Raw genomic sequence first — 18,678 nt, 5'->3', positions numbered from 1 at the left:
TTGTTTTATTTCCTTACCTACCTATTTTCAACCTAATACCTTTTTTTGCACTTGGTTGGAGCCTGTAAGTAAGCATTTAACTGTAAGGTCTACTACACCTGTTGTATTCGGCGCACGTGACAAACCTTGATTTGATTTAATGCGCATTTGCTTCATTCTGATTGATCGAGAGTCAATAGTAATTTATGACTGTCGACTATCCAGTGATGGGTTCTGACTTCTAAACTATAATATCATGGTACTGCGGGAGAGAGGGGAATGCAGAACATGTTATTGATAGACATCAGGTATCTTATGTGATGGAGAAGGGCCACAATCTGGTTTCAGTTGTTGGGTTGTAATTTTACTTGCTACACCAGAAGTTAATGGTTATCTGTAGGAGGAATGTATATGGGGGGGGGGGGGTCAATTAAGGTTGTATATGAGCCAGGGGCTTGGAATGTTACTGAGTAAAGGAAAGGCAATCACATGGTTGCGGTCACTAAGGGTGGATAGCTGTGGATTAGTGAGGAATGGGGACCCAGGTCAGGTCACATTAAGGCGAAAGGAACAGTTTATTAGCCACATCACTTAACTTCCTGCCTAGCATTAAAGATGTAATGTTTAGAGGAAGAGACTTCACCTTGTGCTGGTGGGAACATGTATTTGTCGGGTCAGACCGCTGAAAAATTTGGTGAGCTTTTCCTAGTTGTCCGTCAGGTTCTAAATAAACTAACACCGGACATCTGAAATAATGTCATTATTTGAATAGTAAATTATTTTCCAAGGTTCACCTCCTAATTGTTAAAAATTTGACAATGCACATTTAGGTTAATAGCTGTCTGAAAAGAATGCCTGAAAATGTCAGCTTGTTTGACTGGGTGGGCTTTTTGGACTGCCTTTTGACATCACCAGGCGGTATAAGTTAATAGACCAATAACAGTGTGCCCTCCTCTCTGCCAATAACAGCTAATTTTCAGGTTACACTCATAGCTAGAAAGTTGTATATAATACCCTACAGTGGAGGAGCAATGGGAGAGAAATTCTGCTTTGAACTTAACCACACTTTTGAGAAAATGGCCCTTGAATGTTTTGGTACACATACTGGAGAGCTCTAAGTTGTCCACACCCATTCAGCATTGTTCACACCCTTTTAAGCCAAGGTAGCCACCCTTTGACTTGATGACCGCTTTGCACAGTCTTGGCAGTCACTTAGAATGCATTTCAATTAACAGGTGTGCGTTAAGTTAATTTGTGGAATTAATGCATTGAGCCAATCAGTTGTTTTGTGACATGATAGGGGAGAGCCCTATTTGGTAAAAAACCAAGTCCATATTATGGCAAGAACAGCTCAAATAAGCAAAGAGAAATGACAGTCCATCATTACATTAAGACATGAAGGTCAGTCAATCTGGAAAATTTCATGAACTTTGAACTTGTCTTCTGTGCAGTCGGAAAAACCATCAAGAGCTATGATGAACTGGCTTTCATGAGGACTGCCACAGGAAAGGAAGACTGAGTTACCTTTGTTGATGATGGCGCCGGAGATGATGGCTGCCGTTTTATTGTCTCTTAACCTGTCTAGGACACAGGTTAACCCCCCCCCCCCCCAACATTCCGCTGAAAAGGCAGCGCGGGATATTATTATTATTATTTTTTTTTTTAAATATTTCACTTTCACACATTAACAAGTCCAATACATCAAATGAAAGATAGACATCTTGTTAATCTACCCTTCATGTCTGATTTTTAAAACGTTTTACAGCGAAGACACAACATATGTTTATGTTAGATCACCACCAAATCCAAAAAAACACAGCCATTTTTCCCAGCCAAAGATAGTCACAAAAGCAGAAATGGAGATCAAATTAATCACTAACCTTTGATAATCTTCATCATATGACACTCATAGGACATCATGTTACACAATACATTTATGTTTTGTTCGATAATGTGCATATTTATATCCACAAATCTCGGTTTACATTGGCGCCATGTTCAGAAATGCCTCCAAAATATCCGGAGTAATTACAGAGAGCCACGCCATATAACAGAAATACTCATCATAAACTTTGATGAAAGATACATGTTTTACATATGATTAAACATACACTTGTTCTTAATGCAACCGCTGTGTCAGATTTTTTTACTTTACGGAAAAAGCATACCATGAAATAATCTGAGACGGTACACAACATCTCTCCACCATGTTGGAGTCAACAGAATATCGATATCATGAGTAATGAGCATGACCAGGAACTGGCATTCTGCCAGACCACTGACTCAAATAGCTGCCATCCGGTCCCACATCACACTAGAGGCTTCATTTCACATTCTACTGACTGGTGACATCTAGTGGAAGGCGTAGGAAATGCGAACAGATCCATATCTTACTGGGATGTGAATAGGCGATGAGTTGAAAATCAACCAGACCCAGAATTTCTTGCCTGCCTGTTATACTCACAGACATAATTCAAACAGTTTTAGAAACTTCAGAGTGTTTTCTATCCAATAGTAATAATGCATATACACTGCTCAAAAAAAGAAAGGGAACACTAAAATAACACATCCTAGATCTGAATGAATGAAATATTCTTATGAAATACTTTTTTCTTTACATAGTTGAATATGCTGACAACAAAATCACACAAAAACTATCAATGGAAATCAAATTTATCAACCCATGGAGGACATGATGTCCCAGATGTGCTCAATTGGATTCAGGTCTGGGGAACGGGCGGGCCAGTCCATAGCATCAATGCCTTACTCTTGCAGGAACTGCTGACACACTCCAGCCACATGAGGTCTAGCATTGTCTTGCATTAGGAGGAACCCAGAGCCAACCGCACAAGGGGTCTGAGGATCTCATTTCGGTACCTAATGGCAGTCAGGCTACCTCTGGCGAGCACATGGAGGGCTGTGCGGCCCCCCCAAAGAAATGCCACCCCACACCATGACTGACCCACCGCCAAACCTGTCATGCTGGAGGATGTTTCAGGCAGCAGAATGTTCTACAGACTCTGTCACGTCTGTCACATGTGCTCAGTGTGAACTTTCATCTGTGAAGAGCAAACGTCCTGCACGGTGTTGGGCTGTAAGCACAAGCCCCACCTGTGGACGTCAGGCCCTCATACCACCCTCATGGAGTCTGTTTCTGACCGTTTGAGCAGACACATGCACATTTGTGGCCTGCTGGAGGTCATTTTGCAGGGCTCTGCAGTGCTCCTCTTGCTCCTCCTTGCACAAAGGCGGAGGTAGCGGTCCTGCTGCTGGGTTGTTGCCCTCTTACGGCCTCCTCCACGTCTCCTGATGTACTGGCCTTTCTCCTGGTAGCGCCTCCATGCTCTGGACACTACGCTGAAAGACACAGCAAATCCTTCTTGCCACAGCTCGCATTGATGTACCATCCTGGATGAGCTGCACTACCTGAGCCACTTGTGTGGGTTGTAGACTCCGTCTCATGCTACCACTAGAGTGAAAGCACCGCCAGCATTCAAAAGTGACCAAAACATCAGCCAGGAAGCATAGGAACTGAGAAGTGGTCTGTGGTCACCACCCGCAGAACCACTCCTTTATTGGGGGTGTCTTGCTAATTGCCTATAATTTCTATTTATGTATTGTCAATCAGTGTTGCTTCCTAAGTGGACAGTTTGATTTCACAGAAGTGTGATTGACTTGGAGTTACATTGTGTTGTTTAAGTGTTCCCTTTATTTTTTTTGAGCAGTGTATTAGCATCTGGGACAGAGTAGGGGGCAGTTCGCTATGGGCATGCAATTCATCCAAAGTGAAAATGCTGCCCCCTATCCCTGAAAAGTTAACCAACCATGCTATTTTATTTATTTATTTTTGCATGGTTTTTATCTTATTTTGTTCTTAATGTTGCTGCTACCGTCTCTTGACCGAAAAGAGCATCTGGACATCAGAACAGTGATTAATCACCTCGAATGGGACTAATAATTTTTCTTTAATGAGTCGGACGGGAAGGATATACTCAACACCCGAACAGGGGCCAAGCTTCCTGCCATCCAGGACCTCTATACCAGGCGGTGTCAGAGGAAGGCCCTAAATATTGTCAGACCCCAGCCACCATAGACATCGACTGTTCTCTCTGCTACCGCACGGCAAGCGGGACCAGAGCGCTAAGTCTAGGTCCAAGAGGCTTCTAAACAGCTTCTAGCCCCAAGCCATAAGACTCCTGAACTAATCAAATGGCCAACCACACTATTTGCATTGCCCCCCTCTTCTACGCTGCTGCTTCTCTGTTATTATCTTTGCATAGTCACTTTAATAACTCTACCTATATGTACATATTACACCGGTGCCCCAGGACATTGACTCTGTACCGGTACCCCCTATTGTTATTTTACTGCTACTCTTTAATTATTTGTTACTTTCATTTCAACTGCATTGTTGTTTAAGGGCTTTTATGTTAGCCTTTCACTGAAAGGTCTACACCTGTTGTATTTGGCGCATGTGACAAATAAAATAAATAAATCAATAAAATATCAGCAGACTGATATGGCCATTTCTTGGAGAGACTCATTCCCCTCCAGGAGACTGTCAAACATGATGACAACACCACCCCAACGGGTGTTGCTGGGCAGCTTCAATGTTGTGCTCTTATTTTTCTCACTTTGCTCGGTGAGGTAGATTGCTGCTATAAATTGATGACTCGTCACATACCTACCCATTTCCTTGGCTCTCTTGTAGTGTTGCCATTGTTTTCAATTATGTCAATTTCCCATGATGTCCTTGAGGAGCAGATTCAATGCCTGAGCAGCACAGCCAATGGGTGTGATGTGATGGTAGGATTCCTCAATTTTTAGACCAAGCAGCCTTCATGTTTGCTGCATTGTCTGTCACCAGTGCAAATACCTTCTGTGGTCCAAGGTCATTGATGACTGCCTGTAGAGACCGGTGTGTCTGTTGTCCCTTGTGTCTGTGCTCTTGCCGAATACTGGTTGAGGGGTAGAGATGATGTAGTTAGTTATTCCTTGCCCACTAACATTCCACCACCCGTCAGAGATGATTGCAATACAGTCTGCTTTCTCTATGATTTGCTTGACCTTCACTTGAATGCTGAACTCTGAACATCCAGCAAATTAGTAGATCAAGCATGTCTGGTTGGAGGGGTGTATGCTGGGTGAAGAACATTCAGAAATCTCTTCCAATGCACATTGCCCGTGAGCATCAGAGGTGAACCAGTTTCATATACAGCTCGAGTAAGACATTCATCCGCATTTCGCTGATTACATTCCTCCATTGAGTCAAAAGCACTTCTGATTCCAGGAGGACCATGAGCTGTTGCTATCGATAAGGTGTCTGATTCATCATTTTCACCTTGAATAGAAGTAGAGCGACTTTTGTCAAAGGTTGCTTGTTGTGAGCACTGAAGGAACTTATGCAATTGGCCAGATAATTCTGCATCTTTGTTGCATTTTTCACATATGATTTGGCACAGTATCTGCAAATGTACACAGCTTTACCTTCTACATTAGCTGCTGTGAAATGTTTCCACACATCAGATAGTGCCCGTGGCATTTTCCTGTAAAGATAAGATTTGTTTATTTTTTTAAATCCCAAATACAATTCCATGTACAGCTAAATTGTTAATCACTTAGATTAAACAACTCCTTTGTAAGATAAATGTTTTAAAATGAAACATGTATGGAAACAGGTGAATTAACCTCTCTAGGGTATGTGGGACGCTAGCGTCCCAGCTGGCCAACATCCAGTGAGATTGCAGAGTGCCAAATTCAAATACAGAAATACTCATTATAAAAATTCAGAAAAGATACAACTATTTTACATAGGTTTAAAAATCAACTTCTTGTGAATCCAACCACTGTGTCAGATTTAAAAAATGCTTTACGGCTTAAGCATACCATACGATTATTTGAGAACATAGCCCTGCAGACAAATCATTACAAACAGTAACCAACAGCCTGAAACAATTCCTAAACACTGTTGACTTCTAGTGGAAGGCATAGGAAAAGCAATTTGAGTCCTAAGTCAATGGATACTGTAATGGAATTGAATAGAAAACTACAACCACAACAAAAATCCTTCTTCCGGAATGGATTTTTCTCAGGTTTCCGCCTGCCAAATCAGTTCTGTTATACTCACAGACACTATTTTAACAGTTTTGGAAACTTCAGTGTTTTCTATCCAAATATACCAATTATATGCATATCCTATCTTCTGGGCCTGAGTAGAAGGCAGTTTAATTTGGGCACGCTTTTCATCCAAAATTCCAAATGCTGCACCCTACCCTAGAGAAGTTAACACTCAGTTAGCAGGCTCATGCAAGCTGAAACCCATACAAACTAACTAGCAGAAATGTTTAACAAGTTAGAAATGATTTAAGCACACTTTGCTGTAGGCTACTATTTACTAGTTAACAAAAAAACATGTATGTCATATAAAATATATTCACCCCACCCAGTATTGTAATCAAAACATACCAGAAAGCATGTGGTCCTTGACTCAGACAGTGTAGTAGTGTGGGCTCAATAGCATCTCATTAGTGTGCAAGAGCTTGAGAATCAGCTGTACATGTGATGGAATAGTGCACTGCACATGTGATGGAAGAATCCACTGTTCTTGCAGAGGGTTGCAATTCCATTGAATTGGGGATAGTTTAACCAAAATATGCCACAAGACCTAGAATTGCGTATCCCACAAAAAAAGATCACTGTTATATGCTAACTTTTTTGATGAATTTAAGCAACATTCCCCAAATTCCCAGGCTTAACTTTACATGGAAATTTACCGGAAGGTTTCCGACCCTTTGCAACCATAATCATGAATATAGTCACAGGTAAATGGGTTGACTGGCCCTCAGCTTGTGTGGTGTTGCGGTGCCGTGCAGTAGTAGCTTAGAGGATGCAGCAGTTTTATGAATTGCTCAGATTCCTTGTGTGTAATGTATTAGTGTTTTATCTACCTCTTGTGTTTTTTTTAGCACACAATTTTACACTCATCCTGTTGATAAACCAACCCTAACCCAATGTTATGTCAATTTATTTACATTTCTGTCTTGAATCAGCTGAATGTTTGAATGTTCCTGGAAATTACTAAGTAATACAATGCACTACTACTATGCAGCTACTGACGTGTCTTCTCTTCTCTTTTTATCCTGCTCTATTTCCCCCAGTCTGTCAGAGTAAGGATATCCGTAACAACGTGACCAACCTGCAGTTATTAGAGAACTGCACAGTAATTGAGGGCCACTTGAAGATCCTCCTCATGTTCAAGGCCAAGCCCGAGGACTTCAGGGGCCTCAGCTACCCCAAGCTGACCGTTGTCACCGACTTCCTCCTCCTATTTAGGGTCTATGGTCTAGAGTCCCTCAGCAATCTGTTCCCCAACCTGACGGTGATCCGAGGCAACAACCTGTTCTTCAACTACGCCCTGGTTCTGTTTGAGATGGTGGACCTTAAGGAGCTGGGGCTCCAGAGCCTCATGAACATCACCCGGGGAGCCGTGAGGGTGGAGAAGAACCCGGACCTCTGCTACCTCTCCACCCTGGACTGGTCCAAGATCCTGGACACAGTGGAGGACAATTACATCGTGGCCAATAAGAATGACCGGGAGTGTGGGGATGTGTGCCCAGGCACGGCCTATGGGAAGACCACCTGTCCTCAGACTACCATCAATGGACACTTTGGAGAGCGCTGCTGGACTCAGAACCACTGCCAGAGAAGTAAGTGGCCTTTTTTAGATACTTAAAGTATTTCTGAAAGAATGGTAAAGAACACACAAAAAAGAGTACTGTATATAAATGATTATATCTCAAACATTGGTAGCCCACATCTTTTCTTTGGTCCTTTCCTAATACATCTGATATGTTCAGTTGGCATATGTGAATGTATGAAGGTCCAGGCCTAATTGCTTGGCATTTTCATCCAATTTCATTTGTTACCTATGCCAACTTGATGATTTAGATAAGGTTATGATGTTAAATATAGAAGAACTTGCGCTCTGCCTGGATGTCACTTTTCCTGTAGGTCATTTCACCTCATGCTAGCAGAAATTCTCCAGAGCTGTCCGTTTGCCTGTCTTTCTGTGGTAAAAGTAGCAGGATGAATGAAGGTGACAGAGATAATGATAACTGTATGGAAAAGAGATTTCCTACCAAATCAATTCAGACGAATGATACTTTTGCACAGATGGCTTTTGTAACGATTTCCATAATAGAGGGATTGTTGTTCATGCCTACTCCCCTTTGATTTTTCATTCATTGACTGGAGCATGTAGGGAATGTTTTTGTAATTATAAAATTTGGAGAGAGACTAGGCTGGCCTCATGTACAATTCAAAGTTCTCAGACAGACAACAGGCCGACTATATAATTGGAAAGAGATGATGCATTTGCTGGGAGAGGAGAGAGAGCGTAAGAGGAGAGAGGTGAGGGGCAGAGCTGATGGTGAAAGGTGCAGTGTGTGCCAATACAAATCTTACAGCACACTCCCTTGCTGTCATCCCCTCTCTTATCTGTATGTGTGATGGATCTGTGTGTGTGTCTGTATTTGAATCAGTTCATGTACGGGTCTGTGTGTGTATGATAGGGCTTGGCGATATATCAAAGTAATTTGATACATTTTAATTTATGTTTTAGCATGAAATTCCAAAAGCCTGGATCGCAAGAATGAAATATTATTTGTATTATATATTTTTTGAGCATTTTTCCGCTTGTTCTCATGGTCTTTTTTGGTCTCGTCTCCTTCGCTCCTTCTGTGCTGTGTGCACCTTCACACTCATACACCAAGCCCCTGCCACCTCACAACAACACAGATGAAAGATCCTCTCTGACAGCAAGCAGTTTCAATTGGGTATTTTTATTTCAGGGTTTTACTGTAGTAGAGGAGAACATAACCTTTCTAACTATACCCTTTTTATGACTCAATTGACAGCGAGCAGACCGGGAGTATCAATGAACATTTGTTTCTAGAAAATGAATGCTCAGTTTCTGTCACGCCTGGCTGCATGTGCCACTAGCAGCATTTTAGCTACAGACTGTTATGTGCTAGCTGTCTTGTCTGTGTTTTATAAATGTGCAATGAGCATAAAAATAAGCATTTATATAAGGAATTGGCATTCGGGAGAAATAAGCATCTTATCCAGCCACTTGATTTAAACATCTAAACAAAGTGGACAGGCTAGCATGGTGTTCAAACTGTTGGATGCTGACAGGAGGGTGTGTTCATAAATTAAACTGTTCTACCTTGTTAGCTAGCACATAGGCCTAGATCAGGAGTCAGCAACCTTTTTTGTGTGGAGTGCCAATTTACAATATATCTTAACATGTCTCACGATCTGCCTGCCAGTTATGATTTTCATATGTACATTACAACTAATTGTGTCTACTGAATATCTAAATGCCCACATACGGAAGAATTCCAAAGCTCACTAAACAGATGCGATGTCCATTAGCACCAAGGGTTTGAACTTGGAACCCAGATTCTCTTGGTGGATGATAGTGACATTTAAGCACGGGTTGGCCAATCTTATCTTCAATCAGCTTTGTGAATCCTTTATGTTTCCCCACCATAGCAGGGGCATCATCAGTTGTAATAGCGAATATGTTTTTAATTTTGACACCTCTCTCCTCAAAATGATCTGTGAACGCTTTTGCTACATCTTCCCCTTTTGTAGTACCATGCATGGGTTTTAGGCAAAGCAGCTCTTGCAACAACTGCCAGACGTGGGAATGTCATTCACATCCACATTCTCAAGAGCCACACTAAAAACAGGTGCGTCTTTTAGTTTTCTGCTCCTCAACCATCTCGGTAACACACCATTCAACAGTTCTGGTAGACACAAGCATGTCTTTTTTTCAAATCTTTGAGGCGATTGTCTTTGTCAGGCAATCCATCAAATAAAGACTTGCGAACTACTGAGGAAAGCCTCCTTGATATATTCCCCATTTTAGTAAATGGTTTTCCATGTTAAGCAATGCACTGCGCAACTTTGTAGCTCTCCTCTACCTTGATTTATTTATTTTTGACTGCATGTTGATTTGTAAATACACTGCTTTGCAGTTTGTGCTGTTCTGTGAAGGGAGTAGAACACAGCGTTGTACAATATCTTCAGTTTCTTGGCAATTTCTTGCATGGAATAGCCTCAATTTCTCAGAACAAGAATAGACTGACTAGTTTCAGAAGAAAGTTATTCGTTTCTGGCCATTTTGAGCCTGTAATCGAACCCATAAATGCTGATGCTCCAGATACTCAACTAGTCTAAAGAAGGCCAGTTTTATTGCTTCTTTAATCAGCACGACAGAGTTCAGCTGTGCTAACATAATTGCAAAAGGGTTTTCTAATGATCAATTAGCCTTTTAAAATTATAAACTTGGATTAGCTAAAAACTTGCCATTGGAACACAGGAGTGATGGTTGCTGATAATGGGCCTCTGTACGCCTAAGTAGATACTCCATAAAAAAATCTGTTTCCAGCTACAGTAGTCATTTACAACATTAATGTCTACACTGTATTTCTGATCAATTTGATGTTATTTTAATGGACCAAAAAAATATTATTTCAAAAACAAGGACATTTCTAAGTGACCCCAAACTTTTGAACGGTAGTGTATGCGCTCTGACACTGCACACACACACAGACAGGCATTCATTGTAAATAAGAATTTGTTCTTAACTGACTTGCCTAGATAAATATACACTGCTCAAAAAAATAAAGAGAACACTTAAACAACACAATGTAACTCCAAGTCAATCACACTTCTGTGAAATCAAACTGTCCACTTAGGAAGCAACACTGATTGACAATAAATTTCACATGCTGTTGTGCAAATGGAATAGACAACAGGTGGAAATTATAGGCAATTAGCAAGACACCCCCAATAAAGGAGTGGTTCTGCAGGTGGTGACCAGACCACTTCTCAGTTCCTATGCTTCCTGGCTGATGTTTTGGTCACTTTTGAATGCTGGCGGTGCTTTCACTCTAGTGGTAGCATGAGAAGGAGTCTACAACCCACACAAGTGGCTCAGGTAGTGCAGCTCATCCAGGATGGCACATCAATGCGAGCTATGGCAAGAAGGTTTGCTGTGTCTTTCAGCGTAGTGTCCAGAGCATGGAGGCGCTACCAGGAGACAGGCCAGTACATCAGGAAAGGTGGAGGAGGCCGTAGGAGGGCAACAACCCAGCAGCAGGACCGCTACCTCCGCCTTTGTGCAAGGAGGAGCACTGCCAGAGCCCTGCAAAATGACCTCCAGCAGGCCACAAATGTGCACGTGTCTGCTCAAACGGTCAGAAACAGACTCCATGAGGGTGGTATGAGGGCCCGACGTTCACAGGTGGGGGTTGTGCTTACAGCCCAACACCGTGCAGGATGTTTGGCATTTGCCAGAGAACACCAAGATTGGTAAATTCGCCATTGGAGCCCTGTGCTCTTCACAGATGAAAGCAGGTTCACAATGAGCACATGTGACAGACGTGACAGTCTGGAGACGCCGTGGAGAACGTTCTGCTGCCTGCAACATCCTCCAGCATGACCGGTTTGGCGGTGGGTCAGTCATGCTGTGGGGTGGCATTTCTTTGGGGGGCCTCCATGTGCTCGCCAGAGGTAGCCTGACTGCCATTAGGTACCGAGATGAGATCCTCAGACCCCTTGTGAGACCATATGCTGGTGCGGTTGGCCCTGGGTTCCTCCTAATGCAAGACAATGCTAGACCTCATGTGGCTGGAGTGTGTCAGCAGTTCCTGCAAGAGGAAGGCATTCATGCTATGGACTGGCCCGCCCGTTCCCCAGACCTGAATCCAATTGAGCACATCTGGGACATCATGTCTCGCTCCATCCACCAACAGACTGTCCAGGAGTTGGCGGATGCTTTAGTCCAGGTCTGGGAGGAGATCCCTCAGCATACCATCCGCCACCTCATCAGGAGCATGCCCAGGCGTTGTAGGGAGGTCATACAGGCACGTGGAGGCCACACACACTACTGAGCCTCATTTTGACTTGTTTTAAGGACATTCCATCAAAGTTGGATCAGCCTGTAGTGTGGTTTTCCACTTTTAATTTTGAGTGTGACTCCAAATCCAGACCTCCATGGGTTGGTAAATTTGATTTCCATTGATCATTTTTGTGATTTTGTTGTCAGCACATTCAACTATGTAAAGAAAAAAGTATTTAATAAGAATATTTCATTCATTCAGATCTAGGATGTGTTATTTTAGTGTTCCCTTTATTTTTTTGAGCAGTGTAGTTTACACACCACACTGACCAAAAAGTTATTTTTTTGGCATTTACGTTTGTCCCCATTACCAGTAAAACATAATCAAAACCTATTTCTTTCACTTACTTGCTGTGCTGTTTTGTTGTATATTTGTTCAGTCATTTCATTCTCCACCAGGATTTCTATGGAACGCCGTTTGGGTCTTTGACATGTCAAATAACACTATTTGACATGTCAAATAAGAATGTTGACAAATCAGGACCTGAATGACTGCACTTCAAATAATAATTTAACTCGCTCATAAATTTCTTACGTAGTTATTACACAATCACTCGTATTTCATGTCGCAACGATTCATCGATACGTATGCTATGATGCTGGTGAAGTTGTCTCGCGCACCTACAGTGGTGGTCATAAAGAAAAAAGCCAGCTTGCTTATGAATGCAAAAAATGTTAGTTCTTCCCCAAAAACATAGCAAAACGACATCTGCTTCAGTAACTATAGTTAGCTAGCTAACTATATAGCCCGGTGTCATCTAAAATAACAAACATTTATAAGACAGTTCTTATTTGATTGATGGTGGTTGGACTCATCTATGTGATGGGTCCACAATAAGGATTAGACTCAATAGTGGGACTTTGTGGTTAGCCTTCAAAATAAAAGTATTGCATAATTCTACTATTTGTTTTCATTTTCATCACTGTCAATGACATACTTTTATTTTGAAGGCAAACCGCAAATTCCACTTGTGCCTAATCCTTATTGTGGCTAGCTTCCGATATATCGTGCATCCCTAATTCAGACCTTTTACGCAGTACTTTGTTGAAGCAGCTTTGGCAGTGATTACAGCCTCAAGTCTTCTTGGGTATGATGCTACAAGCTTGGCACACCTGTATTTGGGCAGTTTCTCCCATTATTCTCTGCAGATCCTCTCAAACTCTGTCAGGTTGGATGGGGAGCATTGCTGCACAGCTATTTTCAGGTCTCTCCGGAGATGTTTGTTCGACTTCAAGTCCGGACTCTGGCTGGGCCACAAGGACATTCAGAGACATATCCCGAAGCCACTCCTGCATTGTTGGCTGTGTGCTTAGGGTTGTTTCCTGTTGGAAGGTAAACCTTCGCCCCAGTCTGAGGTCCTGAGCACTCTGGAGCAGGATTTCATTAAGGATCTCTGTACTTTGCTCCGGTCATCTTTCCGTCTGGCCACTCTACCGTAAAGGCCTGAGTGGTGGAGTGCTGCAGAGATTGTTGTCCTTTTGGAAGGTTCTCCCATCTCCACAGAGGAACTATGGAGGTCTGTCAGTGACCAGCAGGTTATTGGTCACATCTCTGACCAAGGTCATCCCCAGATAGCTCACTTTGGCTGGGCGGACAGTTCTAGAAATAGTTTTGGTGGTTACAAACCTTTAATATTGATGGAGGCCACTGTGTTCTTAGGGACCTTCACTTCTGCAGAAATGTTTTTGGACCCTTCCCCAGATTTGTGCCTCGAGACATTCCTTCCTGGTGGACTCCAATCAAGTTGTGTAAACATCTCAAGGATGATCAATGGAAATGGGATGCACCTGAGCTCTATTTTGAGTCTCATCGCAAAGGGTCTGAATACTTACCTAAAGGTATTTCTGTGCTTTTAATAAATTTGCAAACATTTCTATAAACCTGTTTTCCCTTTGTCATTAAATCAAATCAAATTGTATTGGTCGCATACATATGGTTAGCAGATGTTATTGCGAGTGTGGAGAAATGCTTGTGCTTCGAGTTCCGACAGTGCGCAACATCTAACAAGTAATCTAACAATTTCACAACTACCTTAGACACACAAGTGTAAGGAATGAATAAGAATATGTACATATAAATATAAGGATGGCCGAACGACGTAGACAAGATGCAGTAGATGGTATAGAGTACAGCATATACGTATGAGATGAGTAATGTAGGGTATGTAAACATTATATAAAGTGGCATTGTTTAAAGTGACTAGTGATACATTTATTACATCCAATTTTTAATTAATTAAGTGGCTAGAGATTTGAGTCAGTATGTTGGCAGCAGCCACTCAATGTTAGTGATGGCTGTTTAACAGTCTGATGGCCTTGAGACAGAAGCTGTTTTTCAGTCTCTCGGTCCCAGCTTTAATGCACCTGTACTGACCTCGCCCTCTAGGCGATAGCGGGGTGAACAGGCAGTGGCTTGGGTGGTTGTTGTCCTTGATGATCTTTTTGTCCTTCCTGTGACATCGGGTGGTGTAGGTGTCCTGGAGGGCAGGTAGTTTGCCCCTGGTGATGCGTTGTGCAGACCTCACTACCCTCTGGAGAGCCTACAACCCTCTGGAGAGCCTGAAAGCATTGCCTTTAAATTGTTTAACTTGGGTCAAACGTTTCAGGTAGCCTTCCACAAGCTTCCCACAATAAGTTGCGTGAATTTTGGCCCATTCCTCCTGACAGAGCTGGTGTAACTGAGTCAGGTTTGTAGGCCTCCTTGCTCACACACACTTTTTTAGTTCTGCCTACAAATTTTCTAGGGGATTGAGGTCAGGACTTTGTGTTGGCCACTCCAATACCTTGACTTTGTTGTCCTTAAGCCATTTTGCCACATCTTTGGAAGTCTGCTTGGGGTCATTGTCCATTTAAAAGAGCAATTTGCGACCAACATTTAACTTCCTCACTGATGTCTTGAGACATTTTCTTTCCTCATGATGCCATCTATTTTGTAAAGCACTCCAGTCCCTCCTGCTGCAATACACCCCTACAACATGAGGCTGCCACCCCTGTGCTTCACGGTTGGGATGGTGTTCTTTGGCGTGCAAGCCTTCCCCTTTTCCCTCCAAACATAACAATGGTCATTATGGCCAAACAGTTCTATTTTTGTTTCATCAGACCAGAGGACATTTCTCCAAAAAGTACGGAAAAAAAGTTATCCCCATGTGCAGTTGCAAACCGTAGTCTGGGTTTTTTAGTGTGGTTTTGGAGCAGTGGCTTCTTCCTTGCTGAGCGGCCTTTCAGGTTATGTCGATATAGGACTCGTTTTACTGTGGTTATAGATACTTTTGTACCTTTTTCCTCCAGCATCTTCACAAGGTCCTTTGCTGTTCTGGGATTGATTTGCACTAGGCCGATTTTTCAAGTTTTGGATACCGATTACATTGCATTCCACGAGGATACTGCATGGCAGACTGACCACCTGTTTAGCGAGTGCAGCAAGGAGCCAAGGTAAGTTGCTAGCTAGCATTAAACTTATATTATAATAAAACAAAAAAATCTTCACATAATCACTAGTTAACTGCAGTGCCTGTTAATTTATCATCTAATCACAGCCTAATTCAACTTCGCCAAACGGGGGATGATTTATCTTCTTATGGGCAGGTGGGATGGTAGTGTCCCACCTGGCCAACATCCGGTGAAATCGTTGAGTGTGAAATTCAAACTACAGAATTATAAATATTTAACTTTCAAAAAATCACAAGTGTAATACATCAAAATAAAGCTTAATTTCTTGTTAATCCAGCCGCTGTGTCAGATTTCAAAAAGGCTTTACGGCGAAAGCACACTATGCGATTATCTGAGGATAGCGCCCCGCGTACAAAACCATGAAAAACATATTTCAACCAGGCAGGTACGACACAAGTCAGAAATGGCGATATAATAAACGCCTTACTTTTGATCATCTTCTGTTGGCACTACAAAAGGTCCCAGTTACATCACAAATGGTCCTTTTGTTTGATAATGTCCTTTATATCCATAAAAACTCAGTTTAGCTGGCGTGCTTCAGTCAATAATGCACCCAGTTTCCCCTCTATCAAAATGCACACAAAGTGAATCCCAAACGTTATTAATAAACTTTTCCAAACAAGTCAAACAACGTTTATAATCAGACCTTAGGTACCTTAATACATAAATAAACGATACAATTTAAGACTGAGAATCGTTATTGTCTTTACCAGAGAATAATACCAAAGAACGCGCTCTGTTCCACGCGCTTGGAAACACTACTGCCAAAATGGGAGCCCCTTAGAAAAACTACAATTTCTGGCAAATTTTTCCAAAAACCAGTCTGAAACTCTTTCTAAAGACTGACATCTAGTGGAAGCCCTAGGAACTGCAATCTGGGAGAACTTTGCCTTATAATAAAAGTGACAGCCATTGAAAATAGTGCTAGGCCGAATTATTATATTTTTTTTGGGGGGGGGGGGGGGGGGGGGGGGGGGGTTTGTCCTTGGGGTTTCGCCTGCCATATCAGTTCTGTTATACTCGCAGACATTATTTTAACAGTTTTAGAAACTTTCGTTTTTTCTATCCATATCTACCAATTTTTATGCATATCCTAGCTTCTGGGCCAGAGTAACAGGCAGTTTACTTAGGGCATGCTTTTCATCTGGATGTGAAAATACTGCCCCCTACCCAAGAGAGGTTAAGGACAACAAAGTCAAGGTATTGGAGTGACCATCACAAAGCCCTCAAATCAAATCGAATTGTATTTGTCACATACACATGGTTAGCAGATATTAATGCGAGTGTAGCGAAATGCTTGTGCTTCTAGTTCCAACAATGCAGTAATAACCAACGAGTAATCTAACCTAACAATTCCACAACTACTACCTTATACACACAAGTGTAAAGGGATAAAGAATATGTACATAAAGATATATGAATGAGTGATGGTACAGAACAGCATAGGCAAGATGCAGTAGATGGTGTAGAGTACAGTATATACATATGAGATGAGTAATGTAGGGTATATAAACATAATGGCATAGTTTAAAGTGGCTAGTGATACATGTATTACATAAAGATGGCAAGATGCAGTAGATGATATAGAGTACAGTATAGACATGAGATGAGTAATGTAGGGTATGTAAACATTATATTAACTGACCTCAATCCTACAGAATGTTTGTGGGCAGAACTGAAAAAGTGTGTGCGAGCAAGGAGGCCTACAAATCGGACTCAGTTACACCAGCTCTGTCAGGAGGAATGGGACAAAATTCACCCAACTTATTCTGGGAAGCTTGTGGAAGGCTTCCCAAAATGTTTGACCCAAGTTAAACAATTAAAAGGCAATGCACCAAATACTAATTGAGTGCATGTAAACTTCTGACCCACTGGGAATGTGATGAAAGAAATAAAAGATTAAATAAATCACTCTACTATTATTCTGACATTTCACATTCCTAAAATAAAAATGGTGATCCTAACTGACCTAAGACAGGGAATATTTACTAGGATAAAATGTCAGGAATTGTGAAAAACTGAGTTTACATACACCTTAGCCAAATACATTTAAACTTCATACTTCAACTGTATGTTTTCTTGGAAAACAAGGACATTTCTAAGTGACCCCAAACTTTTAACGGTAGTCTTATGCTAAAGTGTACTGTTAGCTAGCTAACATTAGCTGGCGGGCTCCCTAGCAGATGTTATTATTCGTTTCCCAGAGGTGTTTGGTTTTCTAGTTAGAGCCTAATGTTAGCTAGCTAACATTGAACCAGGTTGGTTAGCTCACAGCACTGTGGCATTGTTGGCACTTTGTTCATTGTTGTCTAACTAGCTAACGTTAGCTGGCTGTCTCGTGTGTGTACAACACCCGTTGGAAAATGGCCGGTGTCAGTAAATGTCTGCTGGTTAGGCTGTTTTTATGTCATCCAGAGGTAAACAAATCATCAGCCAGAGCATCAAGTGTGCGCTCCGAGAGTGAAACGAGATGTGTGGGTCTAAAACTTAAGAGGGTGTGAACGATGCTGAATGGGTGTAGACAAAGAGCTCTTCACTAGATACCAAAACATTCAAAGCCAATTTTCTCGTGAGTTTACAAGTTGATCAACTTTCAAAGCAGAATTACTTTCCCATTGTTCCTCAAATGCAGTGTATGACATACCATTTGTACCATTGTAGCCTCTACCATTGGAGTCTCTAAAAACACAATTTCACATTTTGCTACATAAGACCGAATCCAGGTGGTGAGTCACATAGGTTTTTTTTTGTTATTGACCCATCTACCAATAGGTGCCCTTATTTGTGAGGCATTGGAAAAACCTCCCTGATCTTTATGGTAGAATCTGTTAATTCACTGCTCGACTGAGGGACCTTACAGATAATTGTACGTGTGGGGTACAGTGATGAGGTAGTCATTCAAAAATCATGTTTAACACTATTATTGCAACCTGACTGAGTCCAAGAAATGTATTGTATTACTTCTTAGGCACATTTGTATTCCTATTCTTAATTAGGCTTGCCATAACAAAGGGGTTGAATACTTATTGACTCAAGACATGAATTAGTAAACAATAATAAAAACCTAACATTAATGGGTATTGTGTGTAGACCAGTGACACAAAATCTCATGCTGTAACACAACACAATGAGGAAAAAGTCCAGGAGTGTGAATACTTTCCGAAGGCACTACTCATGCACAATCACTCAAGTAAATAACATTTCTCCCCCTCCATTAGTTACAAGAGGTGACTTTCAGAAGTCAAATACAAGCCAGTCTATTACTTTTATAGTTGGGG

General features: G+C 41.7%; 1 protein-coding gene across 1 annotated transcript in view; it reads left to right on the top strand.

Annotated features, from left to right (window-relative positions):
- LOC139406840 (insulin receptor-like) overlaps positions 1-18,678 on the top strand; it is a 118,191-nt gene that overhangs the window by 51,730 nt on the left and 47,783 nt on the right. The window contains exon 2 of the mRNA XM_071149920.1: positions 7,137-7,685. Coding sequence (XP_071006021.1) covers positions 7,137-7,685 — 549 coding nt within the window. The remainder of the gene's footprint in view (positions 1-7,136; positions 7,686-18,678) is intronic.

Source organism: Oncorhynchus clarkii, chromosome 4 (genome assembly GCF_045791955.1).
Source record: "Oncorhynchus clarkii lewisi isolate Uvic-CL-2024 chromosome 4, UVic_Ocla_1.0, whole genome shotgun sequence".
NCBI classification, from domain to species: Eukaryota; Metazoa; Chordata; class Actinopteri; order Salmoniformes; family Salmonidae; genus Oncorhynchus; species Oncorhynchus clarkii.
This window is presented reverse-complemented; position numbering and strand designations above follow the sequence as displayed.